We start from the raw sequence: 27,702 nt of genomic DNA, 5'->3' as shown, positions 1-27,702 counted from the left end.
GCTTGAATAAACGTTCAAAATTTGCATTTATTTTACTCTTCTGAACCTCAAATTAAGTCCAGTTTTTCAGTCTAGGTGAATCCTAACAAAATAATACTATGGAACAAAAACTTCTAAAATCCCCTCAGCTTAACTACCCCAAACAGTTACTGTAGAAGCCTTTTAGAAATAAATGATAAAGTGATTTGTTCCTACTTTCTTTTTCTTCCCCCACAAAACATGCATATTATACCCCATTCACTTGTAAATATTAGTAATAATTACTCATATACCCTTTATATACATGTTGAGAAAGGATACACACACACACACACACTAAGGTCAAAAGTAATGAAATTGGAAAAATGCTACTATAATGCAATAACGGAGAACTATGCAACAATACAAACTAATTGGAAATTTACAGGGAGAAAAATCATTGGGTAAAAGATGAATAATTAACTTCTATTATAAAATAAAATTTAATTAAGTGTGCAAATATAAAGTTGTCATTTTGGGCACTATTGATATTTGTATTAGATATAAAAAAACATGCAAGAAGAACCCATGTTTTGGGTATCAGTTAATACTAAGCTTTCTTATTTTATGCAAACAATGCACACTCCCTACTATTATACATTCTTCAGAAGAATCAGTGGTTTATTGACAATACTGATGATAAAAACTCATCATGTACTGCTATATATGTTCATATATTAACTTTAAAAATATCTTCACTAGTAACTATTCAGGGGAGATTAAAGCCTTAATAGAAACCACATAAAATAACATACTAAAGCAGAGAAAAATTTATAGGACATGAAGTTATATGCCAAGCAGTTAATTGCATGCCATTGGTAGAAGTATAAAGTGGAGCAATCTCTTTAGAGATAGTATTTGCCAATTATTTATCAAAACTTGAAATGCACATATTCTTTGATTCAGATATTTTATCTCTAGTATTTTACACTATAGATAGCCATACCTATAGAAGATATGTATAATACTTATGTATTGCAACCTTGGTTATGATAGCAAAGATCAAAAAAACAGCTTAAACAGTCATCAAAGAGAGACTGATCAAATGAGTATAGTAAAGCAATATGTGGCATCGCTTACTACTTACTATTCAGCCATTAAAGGCATAAGGTGGTTTTAAAAGCTTTGATACAGAAAGATGTTCAAGAAAATTATGTGGGGGAAAAAGCAAGCTAATAGTATATATACACTATAAGTCCATTTATTTTAGAAATCTAAAGGATATATGTATTACAACATGTTATATTGCATATTTACATCTACATTATAAATATGAGTATGTATGTACACATTTCTGGATAGATTAACAAACTTAACAATTTTATTCTTAAGTATCTTTTATTTTAAAGTGAGTGTGAATAAGTGTCTTTTATTTTGTAACACTCTGTTCTATGAGCTTTTGTTGTGGATATCTGTTTTATAATAAAAACAAAGCAGCTAAAAAAGAAGTCAATATTATGACGGTGTTTACAATAAATAGAAATAAATCAGGCTTTTTCTCCAGAAATAAACAAAACAAAACAAAACAAAAAACATAGAAGTAGTAAAATCCTGTTAGTCTTTTTTGTCAATTTTATAATTAAACCTTTATTTTACATTGATATATATATTATCTTGAGGTCTGGTGCTGAAATTCATGCACTCAACGGGGGTCCCTCAACCCAGCCTGTGCCCTCTCACACTCCAGGAGCCCTTGGGGGAGCCCATAGGCAGCGGGCCAAAGCCATCAGTTGGATATCCTTAGCGCTACCACAGAAGCGGGAGAGGCTCCCGCCACCACCACCGCCCTCACCAGTCATCAGCCTGACTTTTGGCTGAGCAGCGCTCCCCCTGTGGGAGTGCACTGACCACCAAGGAGCAGCTCCTGTGTTGAGTGTCTGCCCCCTGGTGGTCAGTGCGCGTCATAATGACTGGTCGTTCTGCTGTTCGGTTGATTTGCATATTAGCCTTTTATTATATAGGATGCTTGTGAACACAAGATACCAACACATATATTGATACACATTCAAACAGTCTTAAGAGGCTTCATACTTGTAACCTGTAACTCAAACTCATAGCAGAATTACTTTAGTCAGCATTTTCTGTGTCAGATATAACAGGAGATGTTCATGTTGATAATTTATGTATAATTTCAAATCATAAATACATTTGAGATTATTATGAGCACTTTGTGCTCAATAAATGATCTTTCGTTTATCTTAAAATGAATACATTCTGATTTAAATATATTAGATGGGCATTTTGAAATTATGTAATATATCCAAACTGCAGAGGAATCCAAACTAAGAGCCTGGGGTTACTCACCAGCAATTGGAGTTCTCTGATTGAAAATTTACTGCACAGATCCACATATTTTGGTTATTCCCTCGTACCACCTCAAGGAATCGGGAGCTGTTAACATGAGAATTCCAGAAGGTTGGCACAACCCTGAGGTGTGTGCCAAGTGCTGGTTGATTCCTTTTCTGTGTGAGCCTTAAAAGCTTATCACCCACTTTTATAATTCTAATCACATAGGGTAGGATGAGTTTATGAGTGTGGCTCTTGAAAGGAGCTTACCTAATCAAAGAACTCCATTTACCAGTGGGACTTCTAATTTTCCCTTTATTTTAACACAAATATCTACATTTTAGAAATTGAGAGCAACGTCAAATCATTAAGTCAAAAACGGAAGAAACATACTTTTCAGTATGAGAATTGCAGTGTCAGATACATTATGCCTTTTACCTTGAGCTTGCAGTTTTCTTAGCAATTTGGCATCTGTGTTATCTAGAAATTCAGCACCGCCAACATTCGGAGGCCGGCCCTTCCGACGTCTCATCCTGGACTCCTCTCTTGCCCTCTGTCTCTCTGGATTTGGCGGTCTTCCTCTACGGCCCTCCATTGCTCTGATGCGAGGAATGACATCCTCTTCTTTCAAAAGACACCACTGCATTCCCTTTTAACGAACATTTTAGAGAAATAGTGTTAAAAAATAGACACAAGTGTTCAATAAGTCAGAAAATTCTAGGTAAATTTACAGACATTTTGAAATGTATAAAGCAGGTACAATCCTTAAGAATTGTATTTTTAAAATTAAATTTATGTTTATATTTGTTCTTTGGCATATCTTTTGTATGCTAACTTTAAATACCTTAAGAGAACTATATCTATATACACAAACATTATATAAATAGAGATATATACCTTAATCACCATTTCTAAATTATAATGACCATAACGTTGGCAGATAATTAAAAATACCAGTTGTGTGATGACATCTTATGGATTGTTCTCATGGGTTATTAGTACAGCCAAACACTAGGCTATTTCAACAATAGATGAAAGTATCTCTTTAGAGAAATCTTATAGCTAATAAATCAAGAAGAAATGCAAGAGATAAAATATCAGCATTTTGCAATGTCTGATGAATTAATGGATCTAAGCATCGAACTTGCATGTCTGCCAATCACCCAAAAGAGAGACAACCAGACAGACATCAGCTAGATACCATCACCCCTCTATATTAGTCTTGCCTTACCAAAAAAATCAAAACTAGATTTGATTAAGCCTCTAGATTTAATGACTATAATTTCACAGGAAAACAGGGTGAGAAGTGTATGTTAAATTACATAGCAAAATCCAGTCTATAGGAAATTACAAATTACCCATTTTCTTCAATAAATTTCAAGAAGTAAACAGACTATAAGGAGCCTCACATGCCCTGGCCGGTTTGGCTCAGTGGATAGAGCGTCAGCCTGCGGACTGGGGGGTCCCAGGTTCGGTTCCAGTCAAGGGCATGTACCTTGGTTGTGGGCACATCCCCAGTGGGGGGTGTGCAGGAGGCGGCTGGTCGATGTTTCTCTCTCATTGATGTTTCTGACTCTCTATCCCTCTCCCTTCCTCTCTGTGAAGAATCAATAAAATATATTTAAAAAAAAAAGGAGCCTCACAATATGTATTAAAAAATCCCAAAGGTAAGTGTGGACCTTACCTAGATCCTGATTCAAACAGACAAAGTGGTCAGAAAATTATAACAATTATGGGACAACTGAAAATTTGAATATGGACTGATATTTGAAGATATTAAGAAATTATTATTTTAAAGTGTGATAATGGTACTGCGATACTCTTGTAGGTTACTGCGGTACTCTTGTAGGTTACTCTTGTAGGTTACAAGAGTCTCTATCTTTTATATAAGTAAATTGAAATATTTACAGATGAAATAAGACATATAAGATTTGTTTCAACAAATTATGGAAGAGGAGAAGCAGATGGGGGTATATGTTAAACAATATTAGCCACGTGATAATTTCTAAAGCTGATGATGGGTACATGGTATATATTATTCTGTCTACTTTTGTGTCTATTTGAGATTTCTAATATAAGTTTCCTGACAGAAATACATACAACAGCATCATGCTAGTGTATTATAGGAATATTCCTGCTCAGTGTATAGATACAATCTGAGTCTGGTTTCCATTATCCTCCGTATGTCAATCAAAACAAGTACAATGTTATGTTTTCTAATTCATAGCAATATGTCCAAAGTAATATGCTCATATATTGAAAAGGCATCCTTTAAAAATAATCCTTTGAAGAAATTGTTTTAGTATTCTGTTTCTTATTTTTTTTTAGAGATAACGCATTTAGTGTGAAAATTAAGGAAATTTTATAAATGTTCTTTTTTCTTAAAAGAATCTAGCTTAAAAGAATTTAGCTTGAACCTCTGTGGGTAATTCTGCAACTAAAACCAACCAAAAGTTCTCAGGTTCTATTTTATGCTATGATTCCTAACCTAGGGCAAGGTGTCTATGCCTATCTCATTAAATGGGTACTAAAGATACAAATAATACTCCTGCTACCATAGCCGAATTCAGCTACACCTACATTCCAAGCAGGGTGCTTTATTTCATTCATTGTGAATACATAATATACTTTCATCTTCACACCAGCTCTACCTAACAAAGTGGTTTTGGTTGTTCCTACAGTACAACTGAGGGAATTCAGGCCCAGTGAGGTTAAATAATTTCCTGAGGAATAGGGGCAATAAGGAACAGAACTGTGATCCAAACCCAAGACTGTCTCACTCTAAAACCTTGTTCCTGACCACGACATGTACCGCACTGATGTTACAAACATGTTCTTATACTTAGTATCTGATCACAATATTCAGACATGAAAGCACAGCCAAGATTATGTCAAGACAGAATTGTGTCAGAAAAAACCTTTCAGGCATATAGTCCATATCTACAGGTTAAAAGTAATAACTATACTAATTCTTTTCAGTAATTCCCATGTCAAAAATAATTTTTAAAATTAATGCTGAGGAAAATAAGTGTTTTTTGCTGTGATTTCAAAGGAAGTCAATAGGAACAATAGTTAAACTAACTGTATATTTAGGCCATAAAACACTAAGAGGGAAGCCATCAAGACAATTTTATGTTCATCAATATGGGAAGCTTTTGATTAGTTGAGGTTTTCATTTTTCTATTCTGCTCTCAGGCACCAACACAGCATGCATCACATAAACTGAGAAATATAAAAGTGACAGCTGTGGCACTGGGAGCAGCAGAGAGAGAGAGTCTGTCACGGAATCACATTCAGTTTTTAAAGTATCTTATTAATAATAAAACCAACTTTTAGCCAAGATTTAAAGGGTTCAATCAACCTATCTTTTTTTATCCAGTTACAATTTTAGTTATGTTTTTGTTCATCAAGGAAAACATACCTGTGTCAAAACAGGAATAGAATATTTTGGGCCCAAAACTTACCAGAGAAATATAGTAACATTATCACTTACATTTTGCCCTTGACATTTAACTATTTTCTAAGAGTACTGCATATGTTGGGCTACATGTAATATCATCTGACTCCCAGATTTTAGAAAATGAGAAATGGATTGTTAGAAAAATCAGAAGTTATCTTACAGCTTTAATTCACTGAGTAGCCAAAATAGTTGTGGGTATTAAAAAAAAAAGTATTTTTCTCAATAAACTTTCCCTGAGAAAGGCAAATACAATTTCTATCATTTGATTAATTTGCTATAAGCATTTTGTCAATCAAAAATTATGCATGAAAATAGTTAATTTTTTCTTAATTTCTAAGAATAAGATAGCAAATGGTTCCTGAAAATAATCTTTCTTGACTAATATTTAAAAGATATGAATAAAAAGAAAATAGATGATCAACATTATGGACATGATGACAGATTAAGTGTATTACACCATTATAATTCTGCTTTCAAGAGTTAGTAATTAAACTTTAGCAATAACACACTCAGTTCTATAAATATTACAAAGTAAGAGAAGGAAAAAAGGGTTTACATTTTATTTCATAAGATTAAAAATAATTAAAGTAAATAATTATATAAGTACACTATATACTGTACACAGTAATGCATTCCAAAAGTATACTAAAAGACTATACTATAGAAATAGTTTCCATTACGTAAACATTTGTTGAGGCACCTACTCTGTACAAGGCATAACATTTTCTAAAAGTAAACTAAAGCAAGTCCTCTCCCCAGAAGACTGACATTCTTAACGAGGACCTTAGGCTCAAGCTGTTCTAGTGCAGGTGATTCAAGGTCCACATCCTGAGTTGTAATGGATTTAAAGAGGAGTTGAGAGGCTGGAACAGAAAGGTGTCTCAAATGTCCACTTACACAATAATGATGGTCTGGATTAGGGTCTGAGACTTAGAGCTAGAAAGGAAGGCGAATACATCAGTCTTTTGAGAGAGAGAGAGAGAGAGAGAGAGAGAGAGAGAGAGAGAGAGAGAACTGCCAGGGTGTGAAGGAGGAAGGCCTAAAGGGAGACCAAAAGAGTTTGGAGCGGTCTCTAGGCAATGTGGTAAAGACATGAGAGTGAGGTTTCCTTGCTGAACAAAGTTAAGATCCAACATGGAGAAATACCTGAGAAAACTGGTAGATACATTTACTGCTCTTCGTCTTACATGCTTTAAAAACTAAATAAGCTTTAAAGAATGTATTTTGGGGAGAATGCAGTAAGTAAATGAAGTAAACCAGTCCACCAAAAGCCAGTTCACTGAATGATCTATTTGCTAAATTACCCAAGATTTTTATTTGTTTAAGTTTTAGTATCACCAAGATTTTGCTGCAGCGATTTCCCTTGGATTTGTAGTCCTGGGCCACTAAGTATCAGTTTCTCATGTTAACATTTGAGATGCCTAGTGCTTCTCATATGCTCAATGTTATATAAGTGAATGGATGAACTTTACTCATATTTTCCTGGATCAGGCCCCATACATATCCCAGTGAAACAGATCTGATGAGTGCATTTAATCTGGGCTAAGGTTTTGATCTGATAATTCTAGGTTTGTTAGTCATTTAGTGAATCGATCATTTTCATCAACTAGTTTTTGGCTAAATATTTTTCAGTACACTTAACCGTGGCTCAAGAAAACAAAGTTAATATTTTTTTTTACTACTTTACTCTTTGAAAGTATGCTTTAAGAATCCTTTACTTCCTAATAATTACTTTATAAAAAAAATTTTTATAATATTATACCTAAAGGGAAATTGATCTTAAAGACCTCCAATAATATATATACTTCACATCATAGAGGAGGGAATTAAGATTTAGAAGCGTAGGCGCTTCAGTTTTTCAAAGTAATACAGGATACAAAATTACCCTGCTAGGACTCTAAGAAAAATCTTAGGGTTTAAGTAAAGCAAGGGTATCAGATATTTTTGACAGAACTTAACAATTCATATTTTCAGATAAACATTAGTATCATGAGAAAAATAAAAATTTAGTTGGATTTCCTTACATCTATTTCACAGTTTAGTTTATTTTTAACTTCTTTATGGTGCCCAAGACAAGTAGTGAGTTTTAAATAACATAAACTTTATAGCACTAAGGATTCTTAATTTACTCTAATCATATAGTTTATTAATATCATAAACTGAAAGCACTTTAAAGATGTGAAACAGTAAGAACAGCTATGTATGCTGAAAGATGGGTGTCAACTCTAAAAAACAGTGGAGAAATTATTCCCACAATGCTGGCTGTGCTTTCCAGTTACTTGCAGTAGGTTACCATCTAATAGTCATGACTTTCAAAAATACTTCCTTAGCACCACACTTGGATTCATACATGTGGCCTTCTACTACGGGCCTGTGCCTAGTCATAAAAATCCTACCTGGTAGATTAGTGACATGAATTTCCAGACTTTTAGATTTCTGGTAGTGATCTCTCATGTTCTCAGAGCCACTCTGTGCACACGGCTATGTTGTATTAGGTGTGACAGTTAACAGCAGAGTTGAATTAGAACCCTGGTTGTTGACTTCCAATCTTTCATTCTTTATTTATTGAAATAATTACCAGCATTACAACCTTGCCCAAAATCATGTGTTGCCTGCATTATTGTGAAATCTTCCTTTATTCCTCATTAACAAAACTCTGATTTTATCTGGACAGCATTGTGCTTAGTGCTTTATTTCTCCAAACAATGAGCTCCTCTAAGTCAGTGATCATAATTTCTCTTGCTTTTGTACTCTTCAGTTTCTGTATGAAGACTAATTTTCCCTCAAAGCCAGGCTTTCAAGTTCATTTCTGTAGTGAAATGTGTTTACAATTTTCTTTATGGAAAATGCCTTTAGGGAAAATTTATTTGGGAAAAAAAATATGCCTGGCACATTAAGTATTTGCCACAAATATTTACTGATGAAGTGACACAGAAAAGGGGCTCTTTCAGTAAGACTTATAGACATTTTTCTATTCTCATGGCCTTATGCCATTAAAAAGAAATACCTTTTAAAAAAAATTCTTGAATAGAAAAAGCAACATTTTCTCAGTCACTTTTAACTCCTTTCTTCTTTGCATATTTCCTTTTCTTTGCATTTTAGCCTGAACACAGAAGATATTCACAACTCAATGCTTGTGAACTTCCAGGTTGAAAAAAAATAAACATAATTGTTATATTTATGCTTAAATGTTTTTTTCTCTACAATTCACAAAAAATGCTTTTCATAGATTATCATATACTTCAGGTAACCTTTGTCATTAACAATTTATTTTGAAGCCGTCATACATTTGTAATAAAAATGTGAATAACTTTTTACCTAAGTATCATATTTATGTAATTAAAAATAACCCTATTATATACCAAAATGTGTCTAGCTCAACCTTACTTTCTATTATTCTGATACTCAAGAACAAAATAAAATGAAAACAAGGATAAAAATTAGATTCAGCAAGTTCATTATAATGTGATGAAGTCTGTGAGAAATCTATTTATCTTACACCCTTTCGTTAGCAGGTAGCCAGCCAGTATAGTTATAGTTCATTTTGTTCCATGAAAGTTATCATTCCTAAAATCTTGGTTTCTATAGAAACTGGTAGGAAGTGTTTGCTGTCTAAGGATAAGTAGATAGTGACAAGTAGCTGATTCTACAAATCCTTACCACATTTGTAGACTGAAATAAATAAAACTGACAATGACTAGATTAAAGCCACACCCCCCATTTATTGGGTCAATCTTATCTATTTACTTGAATGTAAAGGCTTTTCTTTTTTATAATTTGTAAAGGTAATCATTAGATTGTTGTCATGTAGTTAATGATAACTTTACTTAAATTTCAATAAATTTGAGCTCTCATACTCTACCTCTAATATTACTGTACTATATACTAAGTTAGCCAATATTTTCAACACATTTTTGCTGTTAATAAATATATGTATAATTACTTTCTTAAGCTCAGAAATATATTGTGTCAAAGTGATTAACTTATACAAAATAACCATGGTTCCCTACTGCAGATATTATCTTCTGTCTAGCAGAAATTATCATTTCCTAAAACTCATTTGTAAATTAGAGTTTTGAAACACCACTGTTGTAATTTTTTAAATGCCTTAAACAAAATTAGAAGTTATAGGACAGGGAGAACCAAGATGGCGGCATAGGTAAACACCGGAGACTGCTGCCGCAAACAACCACTTCAAAAATACAACTAAAAGAAGGAACAGACATCACCCAGAACCACAGGAAAGCTGGCTGAGGAGAGACTCTTCAACTAGAAGGAAAGAGAACAGCAAACCGAGGCTCAGAGGAGGCGCAGTGTGGAAAATACAAAGGTACCAAGGTGCGCACGCAAAGCGGGCTGGTGGCTGAGGGCGCAGTTGTCGTTTTCAGTCCGGAGGGAGTCTCAGGCTCTGAGCTCCAGATCCGGGCGAGTCTCTAGGGACTCAGACTCAGACGGGAGAAGCAGGATTGTCCGGCATCAGTTGGAATCTGAGGGCAGCTTTCTCTCCGAGGTTTGCAGCGGCTGCCGGGGTTCTGAGAAGCAGAGCCTCTGGGAACGGGACTGAGAGCAGCCATAACTGCTCTCTCCGCCCGCCCTGTTGATCCCGCCCCGCCCAAGCCCTGTGGATCCTGCCCCGCCCAAGCCCTGCGCAGAGCCATTTGCCGGATCGCCTCAGGCAAAGGCTAGATTAGCACCTCCCCAGAGGACAGAAGTTTTCCACACAGCTGATTCTCACAGCCAGTCAGCCTGGTGGTCAAATCCCTCTAGTATTAACTACAATAATCAAGGCTTAACTAGAACAAGACTGTGCACAAAGACCACAAGGGGGTGCACCAAGAAAGCATAAAAAATGCGGAGACAAAAAAACATGACAGAAATGGAGGATATAGAGCTAAAAAACGCAATTTTGAGGGCTTGCAAGAAACTTGAGGAGAGCCTCACAAAAACTAATGAGACCCTCGATGCTACGATAAAGAAACTAGAAATTAAGCATACACGGACTGAAATAAAGAATATTATACCCAATAGCAGACCAGAGGAGCGCAAGAATCAAGCCAAAGATTTGAAATTCGAAGAAGCTAAAAACACCCAACCGGAAAAGCAAAATGAAAAAAGAATCCGAAAGTGTGAAGATAGTGTAAGGAGCCTCTGGGACAGCTTCAAGCGGACTAATATCAGAATTATTGGGGTGCCAGAAGATGAGAGACAGCAAGATATTGAAAACCTATTTGAAGAAATAATGGCAGAAAACTTCCCCCACCTGGTAAAAGAAATGGACTTACAGGTCCAAGAAGCGCAGAGAACCCCAAACAAAAGGAATCCAAAGAGGACCACACCAAGACACATCATCATTAAAATGCCAAGAGCAAAAGACAAAGAGAGAATCTTAAAAGCAGCAAGAGAAAGAGACTCAATTACCTACAAGGGAATACCCATACGACTGTCAGCTGATTTCTCAACAGAAACTTTGCAGGCCAGAAGGGAATGGCAAGAAATATTCGAAGTGCTGAATACCAAGAACCTACAACCAAGATTACTTTATCCAGCAAAGCTATCATTCAGAATTGAAGGTCAGATAAAGAGCTTCACAGATAAGGAAAAGCTAAAGGAGTTCATCACCACTAAACCAGTATTATACGAAATGCTGAAAGGTATCCTTTAAGAAGAGGAAGAAGAAAAAGGTAAAGATACAAATTGTGAACAACAAACATGCATCTATCAACAAGTGAATCTAAGAATCAAGTGAATAAATAATCTGATGTACAGAATGAACTGGTGATTATAATGAATCAGGGACATAGAAAGGGAATGGACTGACTATTCTCGGGGGGGAAAGGGGAATGGGAGATGCGGGAAGAGACTGGACAAAAATCGTGCACCTATGGATGAGGACAGTGGGTGGGGAGTGAGGGCGGAGGGTGGGGCGGGAACTGGGAGGAGGGGAGTTATGGGGGGGAAAAAAAGAGGAACAAATGTAATCTGAACAATAAAGATTTAATAAATTAAAAAAAAAGAAGTTATAGGACAAATATTGGTGGGGTTTTTTGGTATGTTTTAAAATAAAAAAATACTACAGACAAATTATATTTTTCAATGCAAATGTTTCGTTAGGAGAGTAAGGATACTAATGAATTTCCAAATACAGCATTTCATTTGCTATCAAACACTGCTCGAAATATAGGGAGCTTGGAAAACTGTAGCAGTAGTATTTAAAATCATTGTTTACAATCTCCATGATTTTGGAAAACTTAAAGATTAGCCTTTAATGGATTATAAGGGATAGGAGTATTTATTTTTTAAATAAAAAATGTTTTTCATGTTATATATGCAATACAAGCAAATTTTGGAAAATATGAAAGAAAAATATCTATTGTACCATCAACCATTACAACCATCATTAAACTTCTAAGGCATTTTATTCCAGTCTTTCAATATGCATAGTTTGTTTTTCAATCTATACAGAGTGGGGCAAAAATAGGTTTACAGCTGTTCATATGGAAAATAATACAGTAATTAATAAATAATATAAGAATAAACTGTGTTTCAGATACTCAAAACTGTAAACCTACTTTTGCTCCACCATGTATATAGCCATTGTGCCATTTATACAACTTGTATAAAGGCAGATCATCACTGCATGGTAACATTGTCTTTGTCCAAAACTATATTTTAAATCTTCTACAAAATGTAAGTCAATCAAAATTATTACACATCATAGCTACTCTAACAAAAATATATAATCTTTGTTCATGTTCATAGAATATTGTATAATTATGTACATTTCTAACTAACTATATGCTTATATATACTAATCATACCATATGTGTATGGTATGAAATGTCTATGGCTCTACATCTGTATGCATCTCTAATTAAATCAACATTTTTTAAATTACTTACCATTATTGTTGTTCTCTAAAAGTATCCTAAAATGAATCCAACTATTTTTTTTATTGATTGACTTGAGAGAGAAGAGAGAGAGAGAGAGAGAGAGAGAGAGAGAGAGAGAGAGAGAGAGGGGGAGAGAGAGAGAGAGAGAGAGAGAGAGAGAAAGGAAAGAGAGCGAAACATCGATTTGTTGTGCCACTTAATTATGCATTCACTGGTTGATTCTTGTATGGACCCTGATGGGAGTCAACCCCACAACCTTGGTGTATGGGGATGTTGCTCTGAATAACTGAACTACCCGGCTAGGGCTCCAACTATTTTTTATTTTTAGCTGAGATAAGTGCTCTCAAAATTGCTATTATTTTCCCTCTGCAGTCTACTGAAATGTTGGCAGCTTAACATATTCTGGATTTAGTAATTCATCATATTTTCTTGATTGGAATGATCGCTCAGCAAGACAATATGCATTTGGAAAATACTGATTATGTTTAATAAAAAGTGAATGGATGTCAAAGAACAGTCTGCTCTGCCTAATGAGGCTTTAGAGATTAAGTCTAATTATCACTGATACAAAACTAAAAATCCATTATGTATTATTGAACAACAATTAGCTTTGTTCTCAGAACAAAAATCTATTGATCTGAAAACCATAAAGCTATCTTTGGCATAAACAACTAAGGATTTGATAACACAAACCAAAAGATTACAAATTTAAAGAATTTATAAGTAAAGTTATTACTACCTTCTAAAATGCTTTGTGACTAAAAAACGATTCATTATATATGTAGTATGCAAAATACCACTGTGGTTCTAAAATTCTGAGAATCTGGTGACAGAGTAAGTCTGAAATGTAAATTTTTTAAAATTTAAAACAGAAAAATATAGAATATATTTTCATAAAGAAGACAAACCTCAGATAAATAGATTTTGGCATTTTAAAATTACCAGCAAAGAGAGAAGTCAATTTCAACATAATTTGTTCCTTAAAAAGTATTGAACAATGAAAAATAGGTTATAAAATGAACGCAAAAGAACATTGTTAGGAACCTCGAGTTCTAGTTATGTCCTGCCAGTTTGAGGCTGTGTGATCTTGGAAAATTTCCTTAATCTTTGAACTCTCAAAACATACCTCTTGCAGAATGAGTAAGGTCTTTTTTGTTTCTATGACTAGAAAACTAGAGGGTAAGGTAGAAAGGAAAAGCCTGCCTATCCACAGTAGGAAAAAATCCTGTATGTGCACTATAATGGGCCAAAAGGAAAAAAATATCAACTTCAGTTGGCTGAGCATTTTAACCTTTTGAAACATTTTTATGCATATGATATCATTTTAACCTCACATAATCCTATGAAGCAGAAATAAAATTATTAGTCTCTATTTTGCAGATAAAAAAAATAGAAGGAAAGGGGGACACTGTTTGTTGTTTGAAATCACAAAACCATTTCATAGATTAACACGAATCTAGGTCTTCTCACTCCTTAATCAAGATTTGTTTCAATGGAACGGATAAAGTTAAAGGGAAAAATAAGCATATTCAGCTGAATCCAAGTATGAAAAAAGGCAAAACATTAAAGAGAAAATAAAGGAAATGAAGTCTCTGTAGTAGGTTCTTCATTCTGATTAATGAGGTTGTATATTTAACCCTCAAGCTCAAAGGGAGCTGTCACTACAGAACTGTGTTAAATTAATTTAAAAAATTCAATTTTTGCATAAGCAGAGGTTTTACTTACCTAATATTAAGCAAATCTGCACCCCCTACTCCCAAAAATTACCCAAATTGTGAAAATGGATCATGTAGCATGTCATAAGCAAATGGTAAGATCCTTCCAAAAACTAAGACATATTTGTCCTCTTTTGATGTGACTTATAACATGTTTTTCCTATTCAAATTAATTTTTAGAAAATGTTTACCTTCCAGGGAACTAATGCTTTCCTATATTTCACATGAACATGCAGATACTTTTATACCTGTATAAACTGTAAAATTACTGACAGAATTAACAAACAGGAAAAAGTTTATATAAGAAATTTTGAAAAAGACATCTATTATGTCAAAGCTCCTTGCTACTGAAACAGTAAACTGAGTAGTTTGAGTGTTGAGTGTTTACCACAAAGAAGTATGTACAGCTATACCAATGAACTAACAGAGTGTAGTGAAATTTAATTCATTAAGGTTATGGTACTACTTTTTTGGTTCAAAGACTATACTTTTTAAAAAGTGGATACCTGCGGTCCATCTCTGGCTTCATAGAAGTCACCCACTCTTATTTTTGCACTGAAGCTGAAATTGTCCCTTGAGATATCCATTATTCCATTTCTGCTGAGATACTGAAAAAATCACATATTTTTCCACTTCAGGTTTTAATAATGACAACCCAGCTTTGATGTATAGCTATCTTCAGAACACTAATGTTTTGCATATTCTATCAAGGGCTATGGATTTATAGGAGTTCAATTTAGGTTAAGTACATTAGTCCCAAACACAGAACATTTTGCATCAAGGAACTTATCTGAGAGAGGAGTGTACTATTTTTTTTCCATAAGCATGCATAATAGGCACCAAATGTGTGTTATTTGGTGAAAAGTATGTACCTTTATTACTTCAGGGTACTGCCTAAGTTTCTTTCCACATGGAGCATAATATGCTACTTCTCCTTGAAGGCGCCCTCCAAAGTTTCTTATTCTTGTCTCCCTCTGCCAGCTATGCATAACAGAAATGAGAATTATAACATACTTAATTTAAAAAACTTTTAAAAACTAAAAAATAATTTAAGAATACATGCTCTTTAGAAAATGTGAAAAATGCAAAAGAAAACAAATATTAAACCCCCTGATTATACAACTGAAATATATTTGCTATTAAAATTATTTTAATTTTTAGGTATGTAATTCAATTGAAATTAATCAAAGACTCGAGTTATAAATATGAAACTCCATTAAATTTTTTAGAAATCTTAACTAGAATTACTTTGAGGCATATTCAATAGCATGTGTCAATGAGTACTGACTTTTTACATCTCAAAAGCTTTAATTGAGAGGAGGACAGTAAACCTGGCTCTCTGCTCTTGGAGAGTCATGTACTGGAAGCTGTTCAGTTCCATGTAAAACTGCTCAGTTCCAATTAAACCATTTTAGAAAAACTCTGGCCAAGTCCCTCAGCCTTACAATGGCTTTCCCTGCCCTTAAATTCTATCTTCACAAAATCTCTGACATTCTTAATTGCACCCCTTCCCTTTGCCAAATGATTTGCTCTTGCTTCTTTTTCAGTCATATTCCCACCTGGATGCATGTTCCCATCACAGCTCTGTCATATCTAAACATAGCAGTTACCCTTAATTTCAGTTTTCTGATATATCATCTTACTTGCCTTTCATTCTAGCTCTTCTCTAATAAATACTTTGCAGTATATTCACTTTATTAATAGTATAGAATATGAAATCAAACATGCATAAATATGTGTGGGAAAAGCAAAAAGGGAAATCTCATTTTCCATACCCATATTCCAAAGGAATACGCAGTTCGCGTTCATCTGTTACTCTTCTTCTTTTGGAAGTGCCTTCAAGAAAATTCATCCAGTTAACATAAAAGACTAGTTTACGCAGATGACATTTTTTTGATAGTTTTGAAGCTCCTCTTTAAATAAAAGATCTTAATGGCTTGGATTATTAGTGTTGTTCTGCAACTTATACATTATTTTTAGATAGTTCAACAAAACACATTGTATAAAGTAGAGGGTTTCTTTGGTCTGCATGACAAAAACTAGTCTTTCTCTCCAAAGAGAATACAAGGCAAGGTAAAAATATATAGCGTTCCTCTGATTTCGTTGTTTAAACATGGCTAAAGTAGTAGTCAAGTTTCAGGAAACTATATACTGTTGTTTTCTTTGAAAATTAGTTTTAAGATGCTGATAAATTCCAACTCCTGGCTCACCCATTTAAAAGTAATATAATGTCTATGTTCATATAAATCCATATTTCAGTCATATTCCCGCCGGGATGCATGACCCCATCATAGTTCTGTCATATCTAAACACAGCAGTTACCCTTAATTTCAGTTTTCTGATATATCATCTTACTTGCCTTTCATTATAGCTCTTCAGTGGGAATATGACTGAAACATTAAAAAACACTAGTAGGTCTTTTAATTGAAGTACAAAGAAATCAGATTATGATTACATGTAAAATGATTTATAGATGACGACCAAGTTTCACAAATACAAATACATACATTTTAATTAGTTGGATATCATATTGGCATGTGGCAAATGGAAGCAAAACTAGAAATTTCTAAGAAAAGAGTGAAGTAAGTAAAACGTAGTATTTCACTATATGCCTCTATATCTTCTTAGCTATTGAAATGAGAATAGAGAATAGTTTTGGAATGTTAATGTAAAAACTTTTAATGAAGACCTCTAGAAGTTTATAAAAGGTCAAATAGAAAAATACAGATGTGGTGTGTTAATGGAATATTAATGCTACTCACTAATACAAATGACTGGCGATGTGTTGGGCAGATATGCAATTGAATCTTAAGTAACCAAGAGAGCTCATTTTTATAAAGTACAAAAAAGTCCACTGTCAATCAAATACTAAGTTGTAGAAGCATAAACTAAACACAGAAGCAGGAAAGTATTCAAAATTAAGAGCTGTCATTAAGCAGGTTCTAAAACTGTAAGCACAGAGAATAAAAATGGAAATGGGTCATATCCTTTGAAAATACATGCTGACCTTTCTTAGCCAACCTAACTCTAAGCTGAACACTCGATTCCAATGAGATCATCCTCAGACCACTGTATAAATAAGAATTCTTGCTATGGTTTGCCTTCTACTTTACAATAATAAAAATAAAGTGTAGGTACCAGAGTGTGGACTTGAAGTAAGTGTGGAAGAAGGTGTGCCAAGAAAAGCAGGTGACTGGGATTCAGAACATAAGGCAGCAGGAGCAGAGCCTGGGGCTTTTGCTATGTGGAGGTTACGAGGTGTTGAGTGAGCTGTGAGACTGATGGAAGGGCTTTTGACAGAGGAAGCTGTTTTATTCAGTTTCATTGAAGTTTTCTCTCCTTCAGTATCACTATCTGATTCATCTTGGTCTTTATCATCATCATCATCTTCTTCTGATCCTTCTGTATCTGATTCTGAATTACTATCTGATTCTGGGAAGTAAAAGAAGCATTTGTATATTATAACTAGATCATCACCAACAATTTGCAGTTTGTACCTAAATGGAATAGTTCAGGAACCAGCATCTGTGAATAAGAACTCAAATGAGCATCTTCCTGAAGCTTAAATGTAAAAATTACTACCTGGCAAGCTATATGAGTACAATGTTCGCAGGCTATAAATCCTCAATATTCTTCATTAAAGTATCCATTTTACTCTCAAAACTTTACTCATAAAATAGGTCTCCTCATATGACCCTATTCACGGTATGAGTTTTGCTTAGTGGCTTTAAATCACTTTTAACTTAATGGAGAAACTAAAGTGTAGAGGGAATCAAATTGATTATTTAAATTAATACATCTCAATAGCTTAAGAATCGTAGTTCACTATGAGGAAGAGCAGATTGGGACTACCATCACCTTTTCATCTGCACTTTGAGATGAAAGAAAATAATTTTCTGAAGGAGATTCCTGGCTTTTTTGGCTGCAGTTATTCTATGTAGGTGTTAGGACTCCATCATGCTTCTCAGGCTTCACAAAAGACTGGGATTACTAACACAACTGTGGGGGGTAATTTAATATTTAATAATTACAGTTTGTTCTAGCAATGTCGTCCTATAAATGCATCCATTCCTACAGGTATGTAAAATCTATTCCTGGATTAAACTTGATAAACATAGGACTGATATTTGTACTGTATCTTAATGGCTTCTGGAACAACAGCTTTTGTGGAATTGTGTTTTGTGTAGTATTATTTGTCTACATTAAAGTTCATTATGAAGCTGTCTTTGAAAGATGTTAATACTGGCATTCATTATCTACCATGCAAAGTTGTGTTTATGGGAACACCAGAAAAAACATTACAGGAAAAGATGTTCTTGCCCTGAGCAAGTAGCTGTTTTTACCTCATAAATACTTTACCTTGTATAACTGACTATATTTCCCTATTCATATTGGTGACTAGCAAATTTACAACTGGATTTGTGACTGACCAGTAACAAATCCAAAACTTTGATAATATATATTTCATCTTTAAATTTAAATTTTAAGCTATCTTATATTTTCAATCTTCTGTGGAACAGGAAGGAAAGTTAAGGATAGAAAAATAAAAAGAAGCTAACAAAGAACAAAACAAAACCAGAAAGTGAATAAAAATAAAGTCAGAAAGAATACTAAATGTTATCAAATTGCATTCTGATTGCTAACAGACATGCATAGGGATTTAGGTTTTTGCTACTTTCTGAATGACTGTGACACATTTTAACAAGTAGCAGAGGATATGCAAAAAGGGATAAATTAGTTGCGCGGAATTAAGTGAAAATTAAGCAACTTCATTATTTTCGTGCGTCACTTATAATTGCTTTAAAGTATTATTTGTTTAATGCTAAGTGAATAACAGCGCTGAGAATTTTACTTTGGATTTCCAAATTTAGTTACGACTATATTTTACCAGCTCTCTACAGAAATATGCATAGCTGTGTGAAACATAGTGAATGATATAATCATAAGCTTGTGACTTAAGAATCTCTTTTAAAATGTTTTGGTTCACATAGCATTTACTGAAATACTTTAAATTTTTAAAATGGAAAATAACCTGATTGGCTGTCATCAGATTCATCATCTTCCTCATCTTCCTCATCTTCTTCCTCATCATCTTCCTCTTCGTCTTCATTTGAATCTTCAGAATCTTTACTACTGGGAATGTCTGAATCTGTTCCTCTAAACTGTTCCACTAAAGATTTTGCAGGATGAGAGTGATGTTGTGTTTTTACTGGGTTTGCATTATTGCTAACTGCTTTTTCCTTCCCTTGACTATGGAGTATGGGAGAGGCAGATGGCATTGCAGCTGTTTGATTGCCAGGGGTCCTTCTTCCACTTGTACTCAAATTTACAGGTGAGGAAAAAGGGGTACTACTGGCAGTAGCAATGTTCTCATTAATCTTACTCTGCATTTTAGTTTTGGTAGTAAGTGCTAGAGGAGCTTCTTGAATGACACTTTGAATAACTCCATTTGGTTGGTGATTACCTAAAAGTGCATTTGTCAAGAATGGATTAGGGTGGTTGTTTTCTAGTGTTTGTTTTGGATGTGCTGGTGAACTAGAGGTTCCTTTAGGATTTGACAAAGCTGCAATAACCTTCTTCAGGCTCTTGGAGGACTCCTGTTTCTTTAACTGTGCTGGAAATGTCTGTTTATATTGTTCCTGTTGAAACATAAGTTAAAAGAAGAAATCAACAATAAGAACGACGACTGCCTGCAGTATCTGACAACTGCTTATACCCAAATTTAAATCATGATTACATGTGCTGTAAAAGTAGTGGCTGTGAAGACTGCTGGTTGCCGAACCTTGGCTAGACATAATATATTAAAATTCAATTAGTCTTACCCTCTTACATATGCTTACTGACTGTCCCCCTCTCTTTACTATTGCTCCCATTTTTTCAATAATCCAAGCTTGAAACTCTAAAATTGTCCTTCACTTTTCTCCAACTCAGTCATATTACTATGTCTTTGGATTCTTTCATTAAAATATTGCTCTAACTTAAGCCATACCATTTCTTCCCACCCAACTCAATATATGCTTTACACAAATGTCAATTAAATCTTAATATTATATATTAGTTCCTCAATCAAAAGCTTTAGTGCCTCCTCCACCATTGCCAACTTTAGAAAGTAAATACTTTTCATATAAAGTGCATACCTTTCTAGTCTAACCTGTCACGCCCTGTGCATGATATACTTTCACTACCTCCACATTTTGCTCTATTTTCTCTACATGAAGCATCCTCCTTTTATAAATCTTAAGCTGATGAAATGCTGTTCATTCTTCAAAATTCAACCAAGCAGCTTTCCATGCTTGTCTCAGCCAGAGCACGTATGCCTCTATCCTTTGAGCACCTTGACCTCCTTATATTCTGTCCTGTACCACCTACAGTCAATGTGATATGAAGCTGATGGAAATGCTGGCTCAACATTCTGTGGGGCCAATTTTAGGGTGCCTTCAGCATATTAGCATTGGAAAGAGTGTAATAAAAGTTCAGAAAAATTATCCTTAGGAAAAGTTAATTTGTAAACCACTAAGCCTTAAAATTTACATCTGTAAAAGAGGAACAAAAAATTATTTGGCTAACAGAATTGTCTTGAACAGAGTAAAATCATGGATTTTATTTATTAAAATGATATGCAAATATAAACTGAAGTAGGATGATTAAAGAATTTTAAGTTATAGATACAGAAGATAAAATTCTGTAATGAAAATGGTTGCCTTGAAATTAAAATCAGCAGTGCTCTCAGCATTGGACCTGGCCTCTTAAAAATCAAGACAGCAAAGATTTGTGGTGGGCATTTTACAGGGATAAATGCAGATGGAATGCCATACAAAATGACTTATGAAATATTTTAAAGCACCAGTACTAATTAGCAGCACACAATTCCTACATAAACTTCTTTAGCTTATTAACATCTTCACTGTATTAATTTAGAAAATTAAATTATTAATTCTTTGTAAACAAAGACTATCACATGATATCTGCACCCAAGGCATTGCCCCATAATTAGTCAATATTTAATTAGTGAATAAAATATGGAAAATTACAGCAAATAATTGCATTTGCCTTTTGAAAATAATTTTATAGCAAAATTTTAATATTAATATACTTTAACATACTTAATTTTAGTTAATACTTATATGATACTAGAGGCCCAGTGCATGAAATCGTTCACAGGTAGGGTCCCTAGCAGATGCCGGCTGCCAGCCAGGGCCTCCCTTCCCCCAGCTGCCTGCCACTGGCGCCGGCTGGGGCCTCCTTTCCACGGTTGGCCAGCTGAACCCACCCCTTGGTCGAACTCCTGGTCAAACTCCAGGTCAAGGGGACAATTTGCATATTAGACTTTTATTATATAGGACAACTATGCATACCACAGTATATTGTATATGTATAATGTATTTAAACTTCATATTTACATTTACTGATTTAAATTTTCAGCAGAAAAACTTGTATTTTCATTTCCTAGAGCACAATTATGTCACATAATCATTTTGTGCTTTTTTACAGGTAGTAAATTTTCCCTGTAAATATATAGGATCAAAACAGTCATAAAAACAAAAACTTTCCCTTTAGTTTTATATTTTGTATTTTAATTTTCTGAAATTGATCCTCTCCTGTTCTGAAGAATCTCTTCCCATATATTGACTCTGAAGGTTTTAAAAAATAACCAAAGATATCCATTTTTATATCCAAGAATAATATCAGTTACTCTTTTACAGAAAACACGCTCTCATTTTTTATTTGAGGGTGGAACATAAAAAGTAGGGGAGAAAATTGAAACCTATATAGTAGCAAATGTCTTTCTGCTTAAGATATCCACTTGGATGACAGGAGTATAGGAAGAGATGGGTATGAAGAAGCTCTCATCTATCTCCAAGCTCTTGCTCCCAGGACTCAACCAGAGTCTCTGAAGACTACAGAAAAACCCTCTAGGCAAAACTGATCAAGAAAATTGATTCCTGGTCTATATATCCAATTAATGTATATTGATTTTAATTAAATGTCTACAGTGAAACAATTGAGACTATCATAGGACATAAAATAAAATTATTTATATTAGATTGCATGTAAAGAAAAAGAGTTGGTATAAGGGAAGTATTTATAAAATGCCCTAAATACTAGTTACCAAGAACAAGTAGATGAAGTCATTTAGAATTAAGTCTAATGTGAATATCCATTCACATAAAATATTTCACATTAACCACCATTATTTCAAAAACAATAAATTATTTCATCTTAATCATGTGCTTTGAAATCAGAATGGTCTTTGTTTAAGACATTTCTGCTCTTAAATTGTTATGTGATGTTGAAAAGTGGCTTAATCTCTCTGAGCCTTAATATCTTTATTTCACATGGTTTTGTAAGGATTACATGAGATCATATGTGTCGAAAGCCTAGCTTGGCTACATCTATTAAGCAAATACGTAATAAGTGATTTTCTAACAGGCAATCATATAAAGTTCTTTAAATAAGAAACTCTTTGAAAAAAATTAAGAAACCTTTCATAATGCAAATATTTCTTGATGTTATTTGGTAAATTCATTTATCTTAAATGGAATATACATTAATGAGAATTAAAATAGCCTCCAAAATGTAATTTTTAATTTGCTTAATTTACTCATGGAAAGTCAATAACGTGATGACAATAATAATACGTTGTTATGATTGAATGGTGCATTACAAATTATCACGTGCATAGTATTATGATACCATTGTCATTCCCTTTAATCAATGGTTCTCAAATCTGGCAATCTGAATCACCTGGGAAATATTTTGGACATGTAATACCTTAATCTCAAGACAAGAGAACCTGATTTAATTGTTCTGGGTGGTATTTCCTTTTTAAAGCTTCCTAGGCGATTCTAATGTACACCTGAGAATTACTTGTTTACATTCTCAAAAAAACCTGATTTGTTCAAGTCATTTATGTTTGACCCTGTTCTTGATGTAAAACAAGAGTCAATGGACTAGAACATTGTGACTTTTTAAAGAAAGGCAGAGTATCATAGTGGTTAAGAAAATAACTCTAGTGCCATACTCCTAGGTTTGAATTCTAATGCCATCACTAACTAGCAGTGTGATCTTGGGAAAGATAAAGTTCTATGTGTCTCAATTTGATCATCTTTTACTGGTCATAACAACATCAGTAGCACTAATAGATATTAGTATTCAATGAATAAGGGCAAGTTCAGCACTGAAAACAATGGCTGGCAAACAGTACATGCTCTGTGAGTGCTAGCTAATATTTAGGATGTGTAATGATAATTTTTATAATCAAACCAGTGTTTAAACAAAATAATATTTTTCCTCCACTCTGAGCTCATTCTAAAATGTAAAGTATTGACCATTTAATTACTAGAATTTTACTGAACATATGGATGTAGACTACATAGTAAATAAATTCAAAGGAAGAAAAACAAGTTGAAAAAATTTCTCTGATGAGTGGTTCTGGTGTTTGGGTAAAAAGAATTACTCAAAATATTTTGTATTTGATATAATTCATTAAGAATGGCAAAGGAAAATGAGTCTTTATAAAGAATTTTAACACTTAAAATTTCTAAATTATAGAATTATAAAGGTAAATGACTCAAGAATTCATTTCTTTAAAAATATATTGATATTAGAAGGACATTATATTTTAAACAAAAGTGATCATGAAGTATATCTTATTCAAGCATATTTCTCTCCTTAATGTTATATCATTAACCCAGGGGGAAATGATTGATTGTGTTGCCAAAAATATATTAAGCAGATGTATATACAAATATAAAATCAGAGAAATTTAGTTTGCTGATGTGCATATTTGATTCCTGGTGACTAGAAAAAGTATAAAAATAAGAGAAGAATTTAATTTAAAACCTGCATATTATAAGATTATATAAAAGCTTTTTTCCTAATAATAAAATCATTCTATAAGTAATTTTTAACTCACCCGTTTAGATCGCAATTCACTGGTCAAAAGACTAGATTCTTCAGAGGTATTTTTATTCCCTGCTTTAAGTACATCAGGAGAAGGAACTATGAGTTTCATATAAGTTTCCTTTTTGGCTTGATTTACCAAAGATAGAGGTTTCACATTGGACACCAATCCCGTAGACTGTATTACACTTGTGTGTTTGGTCACAGATTCCTCCTTTGCCTGAGAGCTTTGGAAAATAAATGGAAGCTGCTGTGACAAAACCTGAGGCTGCTTCTGCTGGGATTGGAATGATGAGTGGGTCTGGGATTCAGACACAAGAGGTAATGGCTGGTGTATTCTTTTTTCCTGGGCTTTTTCGGTTGCTTTCTGTCCATCTGCTTTTGGGTCTGAAATACCATGTAATAGCACCTGTAAATTAAAGTTAAAAGGCAGAGCTTAACATCTATTAAAAGAAAGAACACCAAGCAGGGAAAAAAGGAACTTTAAAAAGTGTTCCTAGTGACCTGTGATAGATATCTACAGCGCAGGAGAAATACAGTTAATATCTCTTTAAAATATTTCTCCATCTCCTATTCTGTCTTTTGCAAAACTAAGAATTTGCCCTGGCTGGTATCTCAGTTGGTTAGAGCATCATCCCGATACACCAAGGCTGCAGGTTCAATCCCCAGTCAGGGCACATATAAGAAATCAACCAATGAATGCATAAGTGAAACAATAAATCAATGTTTCTCTCTGTGTATGTTTCTCTCTCTCCTCTCTGTCCCTCCTTTCTCTCTTGCTAAAATCAATTTTTTATAAAAGTAAGAACTAAAGGCAATGAGTCAGGATAAATAAGTTAATCCCTAAATATAAATACTGTGTAGATAAGGCCAAGGGAACTATTTATACCTGGTTGTTATTTTTATGTTGTGCTTCACTCTCTGAATCAGAATCATCATCTTCAGTTTCTTCAATACTTTGATCTTCTTCTTCTTCATCTTCCTCTAGGTCATCTGAATCACTACTACTAATGCCTTCACTTGAGGTGTCTGATGATGTGCCTGAATCACTATCACTGTTGCTAGAACTTTCCATAGCTTTCTTCCTTGGTTTCTGGATAAAAACAAGATTTTTAGAAAAATTAAAGTTTCAAATGATATTTTCAATCTCAAAATGTCACTTTAGGAAATAAGGAAAACTCACATGTTGTAAGGGTAATTATTCAACAAACTAATCAAATTAACTTATGTGACAGGAATTCTCCAATAAAATATATAAGCTCTGACATGTACAGGGTATGGGAAATCTCAATATAGTATATTATAAAATACAAGAATAATTTACAAAATAATAATTCCAATTATAAGAGTTATATACATGGAAGTTCTATAATTAGCTTTAGTCTTCTTTTTTTATGCAGATAGTGAGTTAGTAGCCAAATATTTACATATAATATGCCAAATACACCTTTCTAGGTGTTGGGCTACAATGATGCTTAAGATAAGAGTAACTGCCTTTGATAAACTTAAATTAAAATTTAAAATTAAAATTCTAGTGGTAATGGTGGTGGTGGTAGACAGATGATTAATATAAAAGCAAATAATTCCATACAGTAATAAGTACTATAGAGAAGATAAGACAGGTAGCAAAGGACTTACAAGCTGCTTTAATTAAGGTCAAATTTTAGTTTTTCATATTTCACATAAAAAAGAAAAATATGATAAAGATTAATTTCTGGAACACATGATTCTATAGGAAAAAGGAAATCTAAAGTTGGAAGAAAGGAACATTAGGTCATAGAAAAGGAAAGTTTGGGGTTTAAAGAATAGACAATAGTAGTGGATAAAAAGAGGAAAAATCATGACATAAATTATAACTAAATAACTATATAACTTTGGAAAAGTTAAAATTCTGTCAACAGGAAGACTGAAAGGAGAAATACTGAAATGATAGAGCAATAAGATTGAGTACAATCCAAAGTTACTTAGGAATATTTCAATAGTGTTTGCTGATAAAGAACAAAATATAGAAAAGGTAATCAACCAATTACAAAAGCTATGGCCTTACGAATAGGAAAGCTATGGTCTTAATAGAAATAGGGCCTTTCATGACTACTGGGCCTGGTGAAGGAAAGATAATCATATATCTCTTTACCAAGAAGTCAAGTTTAAGCAATAGTTACAGATTGCAAATCTATACTTTTCCTTCGTGCCTTTGAAATTTGATTCAAATCGAGTAAAATACATAGAAGTGAGGAGGTTCACTCCTGCTGTTTTATTTCGCTTTCAATGGTACTGTAACTGATCCAAACTAGCAACTGCAATGCTTCCCCCAGAGACACACCTTCAATAAGCCAACTAACAGTTACCACCATTCCCTGAGCTATCTTCTCTCATAGTAAAGCAGTGATGTGTCTTGATGTCAGCCTCTTTGGATTCATATTGTTTGGGATTCTCTGCACTTCCTGCATTTAATTGCCAGCAGGAAACCAAGATGGCGGCATAGGTTAACGTCGGAGTTTGCTGCCTCGAACAACCACTTCAAAAATACAACTAAAAGACGGAACGGACATCATCCGGAACCACAGGAAGGCTGGCTGAGTGGAAGTTCTACAACTAGGAGGAACCGAGAATCAGAGGAGGCGCAGTGCTGAAGTAAAATACTAAGGTGCGGAGTGCGTGCAGCGCGGGCTGGTGGCTGAGGGCGCGGTTGACTGTTTCAATCCGGAGGGAGCCTCAGACTCTGAGCTCCAGATCCGGGCGAGTCTCTAGGGACCCAGACTCAATCGGGAGAACCGGGACTGTCTGGCTACGGTCCCTCCGAGGTTTGCAGCGGTTGCTAGGACAGAGAGGCAGAGCCCCTGGGGACGGACTGAGAGCAGCCATAACTGCTCCCTCCTCCGCCCTGTTGATCCCGTGGGACCCGCCCCGCCCAAGCCCTGCACAGAGCCATTTGCCGGATAGCCTCAGGCAAAGGCTAGATTAGCACCTCCCTAGAGGACAGAAGTTCTTCCACTGCAGACACAGCTGATTATCACAGCCAGTCAGCCTGGAGGTCAAATCCCTCTAGTATTAACTACAACAATCAAGGCTTAACTACAACAAGACTGCGCACAAAGACCACTAGGGGGCGTACCAAGAAAGCGTAAAAAATGTGGAGACAAAGAAACAGGACAAAACTATCAAGGGAGGATATTGAGTTCAGAACCACACTTTTGAGGTCTCTCAAGAGGCTTCTAGAGTCTGTCGATAAACTTGATGAGATGTACAGGAAATCTAATGAGACCCTCAATGGTGTGATAAAGGACCATCTAGAAAGTAAGCATACACTGACTGAAATAAAAAATATTATACAGACTCCCAACAGCAGACCAGAGGAGCGCAAGAATCAAGTCAAAGATTTGAAATTCGAAGAAGCGAGAAACACCCAACCGGAAAAGCAAAATGAAAA

At 34.4% G+C, this 27,702-nt stretch overlaps 1 protein-coding gene across 1 annotated transcript in view; it reads right to left on the bottom strand.

Annotated features, from left to right (window-relative positions):
- BAZ2B (bromodomain adjacent to zinc finger domain 2B) overlaps positions 1–27,702 on the bottom strand; it is a 258,012-nt gene that overhangs the window by 64,703 nt on the left and 165,607 nt on the right. Inside the window, 8 exon segments of the mRNA XM_023745704.1 lie at positions 2,743–2,953; positions 14,876–14,977; positions 15,242–15,350; positions 16,145–16,205; positions 17,508–17,801; positions 19,402–20,008; positions 24,286–24,681; positions 25,162–25,365. Of these exon segments, the coding sequence (XP_023601472.1) occupies positions 2,743–2,953; positions 14,876–14,977; positions 15,242–15,350; positions 16,145–16,205; positions 17,508–17,801; positions 19,402–20,008; positions 24,286–24,681; positions 25,162–25,365 (1,984 nt within the window).

This window comes from Myotis lucifugus, unplaced genomic scaffold (genome assembly GCF_000147115.1).
Source record: "Myotis lucifugus unplaced genomic scaffold, Myoluc2.0 scaffold_5, whole genome shotgun sequence".
NCBI classification, from domain to species: Eukaryota; Metazoa; Chordata; class Mammalia; order Chiroptera; family Vespertilionidae; genus Myotis; species Myotis lucifugus.
This window is presented reverse-complemented; position numbering and strand designations above follow the sequence as displayed.